The sequence below is a fragment of the Myotis myotis genome, unplaced genomic scaffold, assembly GCF_014108235.1.
Source record: "Myotis myotis isolate mMyoMyo1 unplaced genomic scaffold, mMyoMyo1.p scaffold_m19_p_11, whole genome shotgun sequence".
NCBI classification, from domain to species: Eukaryota; Metazoa; Chordata; class Mammalia; order Chiroptera; family Vespertilionidae; genus Myotis; species Myotis myotis.
Window position 1 is genome coordinate 337352 of NW_023416315.1, and position 6000 is coordinate 343351.

Below are 6000 nucleotides of genomic sequence, written 5' to 3' on the forward strand. Positions count from 1 at the left end.
TTGACCCTCCTGGGACCTGAGGATCTGGTCCATCCTGAGCCTGTGGTCCTGTGTTTCAGTTGATCGTCTTCACCCCCAAGTCCCTGCTGCGGCACCCCGAGGCCAGGACCAGCTTCGACGAGATGCTCCCAGGTGGGTGCAGGCGGGCAGGGGGGTCCTGCCTGTGCTCTGGGGCTGGAGCTCCCGCTGCCTCCACTACGACCCGTGCCACTTCTGGGTCGTTGGGTAAAGACCCCCGAACAGGACAGCCCAGACGTCTGAGCTTGTGTGCACGTTGGTCCAAGGTGTGCCTCACGTCTCCCCAGGTCTGCGCTGTGGCCTGGAGCCTCCCAGGACCTTAGAGGCAGGAAAGTGAGGCTTGAGCTCAGAGCTCACCCCACCCTAGGTGCTGCTGCTGAGGCTGCACAGGTCACCCCCAGGGACTGGAAAGGCCCTGTAGGGGAGGGCTACTGTGTCACCTGCCACTCACGGATGGGGTGAGGCCCCACACCCCTGGCTCAGGGCCAGGGAGCTCACCCCCTCCCAGCCGTGGGGCCGCCTTTCGGCTCCAGTCAAGGTAAACCTCTTGTTTGTTGAATATTTTATCATCTGGTTAACGTACCATCTTACCCAGTTAAGTGTACGGCCACCTCTGTCATCTCCAGAGCTCCCCCTCTTCCAAACTGACACTTGGTCCTCTCAGACACTGACCCCCTCCCTGCCCAGCCCTGCACCCCAGCTACTGTCTCTCAGTCTGACTCTGGGGGACCTCCCATGAGGAGTCATGAAGTATCTGGCTTAGTCCATCAGCATCGTGTCCTCGAGGTCCAGCCACTTTGTCCGATTTCCTTCCTTTTTTTTTTTTTTTTTTTTTTTTCTGGGTCAAATGGCAGGTCCATATTTATTTTTTTTTTTAGGAAACTCCATAATTATTTTCATAATGACTGCACCAGTATACATTCCCACCAACAATGTACTAGGGTTCCCTTTTCTCCACATCTTCGCCAGTACTTGTTATTTATTGATTTGTTGATGGTTTCCTTCCTTTTTAAGGCTGGCTGAGCAATAGTCCACGTGTGGATGGACCACACTTGGTTTATCCTTTATCCTTTTTTTTTTTTAAAGAATATGATTATATTTAATGCACAAGTTTGATACAACCAAAAAGTAAAACACTAGAGTAAAATAGTAACAAAAAAACATGGTATTTCATTTGCAATGCATGAGAAATGTATCCTTTTTTTAATGCAACTTTATTGAAGAAAAATAAGTCAGTTGGTAGAGCTGTTCGGTGCTCAGTCTCATTCGGTGCTTGTTAAGCGGCGCTCACCCTCATCCTCGATGGGCTCAGCCATCTCCACCTCGGCCGCTGGGAGCCTGGCGCACAGGTGCTTCGAGCCCCTGCTCAGGTCTGTGGATCAGAGCCCAGAAGGGGGACTGCTGGGTGGTGGGTAGTTGCGGTTTTAATTTTCAGAGGCGCGCCAGGCTGGTGCAGGCGGTGGCGCACCGTTTCACGTGCACAGCGGGGCACAGTTCCGTCTCTGCATCCGGCCAGCGCGTGGGTTTTGGTTTTTGTGTCATAGCATCTGAGGGCCTGAGGCGCCTCTCGAGTGGCGTGGGTCTGCATTTCCCTAATGATAAGGACGTTGAGCATCTGCTCTGCTTATCGCTGTTTGCGCACCTTCTTTGGAGAAGTGTGTTCAAGTCCTTCACCCAGTTTTTTAAAATATGTTTCCACTGATTTCAGAGAGGGAGAGGGAAATAGAAACATCAGTGATGGAAGAGAATCAGGAATCAGCTGCCTCCTGCACACCCCCTACTGCTGGGGATTCAGCCAGCAGTCTGGGCCTGTGCCCTTGACTGGAATCGAACCCAGCACCCTTCAGTCCGCAGGGCGACACTATCCACTGAGCCACATCAGCTAGGGCTTCACCCAGTATTTAATTGGGTGTTGTTTTGTTGCTCAATTTAGTTCTCTCTGTATGCTGGTATATATTTTTTAATACATTTTTATTGATTTCAGAGAGGAAGGGAGAGGGTGAGAGAGAGAGAAACATCAATGATGAGAGAGAATCATTGATTGGTTGCCTCCTACTGGGGATCGAGCCCACAACCCGGGCATGTGCCCTTGACCAGATTCGAACCTGGGACCCTTCAGTCCACAGGCCGACGCTCCATCCATTGAGCCACACCGGCCAGGGCTGTATGCTGATATTAATACCTTGTCAGATACATGACTTGCGACTCTTCTCTTCCATTCTGTGTATTGTCTTTGGATGCATAAAATTTTTTGATTTGCATGAAGTTAAATGTGTCTGTTTTTGGTTGCTTTTACCTGTGCCTTTGATGTCACCTCCAGGAAATCACTGCCAAAGCCAGCGTTGTGGAGCTTTCACCCGTATTTTCTTCTGAGTTTGTGATTCTGGCTCTCGGTCAAGTCTGTAACCGTTTGAGTTGTTTTGGCCTATGGTGTAAGGGTCCAGCTTTGTTGCCTGTGGATATGCCGTTTTTCCAGCACTTTTGTTGAGGAGACTGGCCTTTGCCCATGAGTGGTCTGGGCACCTTGTCAGAAGTCACTTGACCGCAGATGTGAGGACTTAGGTCTGGGCTCTGTTCTACCCCAGGGTCTGCAGGTCTGTCTTGATGCCAGGTCCACCTGCGGTGTTTGCTTATTTGTTTTGGATACGGAACATTTCCTTATCATGACATCACATAAAACAGGAGCTGGGTGCCCTGGCCGGGAGTCCAGCGCAGCCTTTCAGTGCCTGGGACAAAGCCCAGCCCACCAGGCAGGACCGCCTGCCAGGCAGGACACGCTGTGCTGACCGCTGTGCTTTACAGTGTGCTTTCTGTTGTGAAATCGGGAATTTGGATTCTTCGTTCTTTCTCAGGACAGTTGAGGCTATTTGGGATCCTCTGAGATTCCATGAACATTAGCATGGCTTGACATTTTCTGAGTTCTGGGATCACCCACTGGAAGTGGGTCTCTAGGAGATGGAGTTTTCTCTTTCTGCAAAAAATAAAAAAAAAAAATGTGATTTTGATAGGGATTGCATTGAATCTGTAAATCGCTTTGAGTATATGTACATCTTAATATTCAGTCTTCTAGTCCATGAACTTGTGTCTTTCCACTTATTAGGGTCTTTATTTCAGCATACTTGGTAGTTTCAAGAATAAGTCTTCCACCTTCCTGATTAAGTTTATTTCTAAGTGTTTATTCTTTTTTTGGTGCTATTTCAAATGCAGTTGTTCTTTTAGTTTCATGTTTGGGTTGTTTGTTAGTATACAGAACTGCAGCTGAGTTCTGGTTGTTGAATTTTCTATCCTGCAACTTTGTTGAGTGTGTTTCTTAGTTCTGATGTTTTTTTGTGGAATATTTAGGATTTCCTACACGTAATACGTGTCATCTACACAGAGTTTTACTTCTTTCTTTCCAGTTTGGGTGCCTTTTATTTCCTCTTCCTGCCCGATGCTCTGGCTGGACTGCCAGCACAGTGTTGAGTAGAGGTGGTGAGAGTGGACGCCCTCATTCCTGACCTTAGAGAAAAGCTTTCTGTCTTGAACCACTGAGCACTGTGCGCGCTGTGGGCTTTCTGATCTGGCCTTTATCACCTGGAGGTGGTTTCCTTCTGGTCCTCGCTCCTTTCGCTAAGTGAGCGCCTCATTTTGGACGCAGCTTCCCAAGGTCAGCCTTGTCCCCTGGGCCTGATCCCAGCCTTGAGCTCCTGACTGTTGGCAGGGCTGTGTGGAAAGTTCCAGTGTCTGTGAGCTCCTGAGGGGTCGGAGCAGATGGCCACGGGGTGCTTTTCTAGACATAGGGGCCCCTGAAGTCTGTTCTGAAGGGTGGACGGGGTCGTCCGCCATCCAAGGCTGACCGTGCGCCCACAGGCTGCTCCTTGCATGTGCTTCCCAAGGCCTCCTTTGGCTGGAAAACTCCAGGGCATCCAAGGGCTCCTGGCGTCAGCCCTGCCGCTCTGCTGTGTGGTCCCTCACTCGCGTGGGCAGCAGACACTGGGTGTCCTTAGCCAGGTCCGGGTTCTCTCCTAGGGACCCACTTCCAGCGGGTGATCCCAGAAGATGGCCCTGCAGCCCAGAACCCAGAGAACGTCAAGCGGCTCCTGTTCTGCACCGGCAAGGTGTACTACGACCTCACCCGCGAGCGCAAAGCGCGGGACATGGTGGAGCAGGTGGCCATCACGAGGATCGAGCAGGTGAGGGCAGGGGTGCGGTAGCCGGTGTGCCAACCTCGCCGCTGCTCTGAACGTCCTCCTGACCAGCCCCTCTCCCCCAGCTGTCGCCGTTCCCCTTTGACCTGCTGCTGCAGGAGGTGCAGAAGTACCCCAACGCCGACCTGGCCTGGTGCCAGGAGGAGCACAAGAACCAGGGCTACTACGACTACGTCAAGCCCCGGCTGCGCACCACCATCAACCGGGCCAAACCCGTGTGGTAGGCACCGCCGCGTGGGGACCAGTGGCAAGGGATTCGGGCCCTCGGGTGGCCTTACATCACTGCTCTGTCCCCCCAGGTACGCTGGCCGAGACCCCGCGGCAGCACCGGCCACCGGCAACAAGAAGACCCACCTTACGGAGCTGCAGCGCCTGCTAGACACGGCCTTCGACCTGGATGCCTTCAAGAACTTCTCGTAGATGCTGCCTGGCCGCTGGGCCACAGCCTCCGCCCACCACTGCCCTCGCTTCTCAATTAAAGAATACATAGTGCCTCCGCGCGCCCACACTCCTCGCCCCTTAGTAGCCTGCTGCTGTCCTCACGGCCGGCGCCCGGGCTCCAAGCTTCTCTACTGAGCAGCCTTCAGAGGCTGTGGGAGCTGGAGGAGAGGGCGCCCTGCAGGAATCCTGGGAGGGTCGGCCAGCCCCACGCCCAGCTCCACCCCAGGAACAGCCCCATGGGGCTTACCACCCAGCAGGGGGTCCTGCACTGGCACCAGGTGGGCGGCTTTTCCTGGGTGGAGCCCGACACCTGGCAGGAGCCATCGCCCTCAGAGGCCCTGTGGAGTGGGTGGGGCAGCTGACAGGGCAGGCCCGCTCTCCAGTGTCCGCTGCACTTCTCAGAGGGTCCCGGAATGCATGGCCAGAGGGAGGGTGGTCAGAAAGCTCCACCTGGCCCACAGCCAGGGCGGCCACGGGTCTCACGGTCCTGCTCCCTGGCCACCTTCCCTCGGCCCCACACAGCCCAGACTTCTCTCCTGGCCCCTTCGGCACCGTGGAGACCCAACTGGGAATTCTCTCTCTGCTGTGCCAAAGCTGTCAGGGGGGCGAGGCAGGGCCTCCCCCTCACCTGTCACAGGGACAGATCTGATTTATTTATTTTGGTTTAAAAAAAGGAAAACACTTTGCGTTGCATTTGGCTTGACTTGTAAACTAAGTTATCCGTGAACCTGTCTGCGAGTCATTCTTTCTGCCGCCTTCTCCTGAGGCCTCCACCTGCCCCTCACCCCCACGCCTGTGCTCATGTGCCTGCAGGCCCGCACCCCTCCTCCTGCCTGGCCTGCCCGCCATCCGTGCACATCATGTCGGGTTCAGTTTCGGAGCCTCCCCTGCTCCTGGTCTCTCTGTGTGGCCTGGTGGGTCCCCTGGGCACCTGTTGTTGGTCAGCATCCCCACCCAGAAGCCAGCCCAAGTGGCTCTCAGAAGCGGGCACACCAGCAGGGTCCCCATCCCCACAGGGCCAGGGTCCCTTCTTGAGTCCCAGTTTGAGCCCACAACTGGTCAGCCTTAGCCTCCGGGACCAGCCCTGAGGGAGAGCTCAGGGAAAGGCCTGGGCGTGGACATGGGGTCCTCTCCAGTAGCAGGAACTCCTGATGGTCACCCCGTCCTCGAGGCCACACCTGAATCCTTTGCCCTAGAAGCCTCTTCAGAATCTATTTTATCCTGCATGCTCCCTGCTGCTTGCCCGACAGCCCTCCAGTCCTGCATGAGGGTGGCCATGTGCAGGCGGGTGTCCTGTGTGCCCAGGGCCTGTACTCGGCCCCAGTTAGGGATCCTGGAAGCCAAAGTCTCCCTC

The 6000-nt window shown here is 54.6% G+C and overlaps 1 protein-coding gene across 5 annotated transcripts in view; it reads left to right on the plus strand.

The window, feature by feature from the left end:
- OGDH (oxoglutarate dehydrogenase) overlaps positions 1-5373 on the plus strand; it is a 39781-nt gene extending 34408 nt beyond the window's left edge. For all 5 annotated transcript variants that reach the window (XM_036327159.1, XM_036327162.1, XM_036327163.1 and 2 more), the window contains 4 exons: positions 60-132; positions 4027-4190; positions 4271-4425; positions 4505-5373. In XM_036327159.1, the coding sequence (XP_036183052.1) occupies positions 60-132; positions 4027-4190; positions 4271-4425; positions 4505-4625 (513 nt within the window). In that variant the 3' untranslated portion in view covers positions 4626-5373. The remainder of the gene's footprint in view (positions 1-59; positions 133-4026; positions 4191-4270; positions 4426-4504) is intronic.
- Positions 5374-6000: the final 627 nt, after the last annotated feature.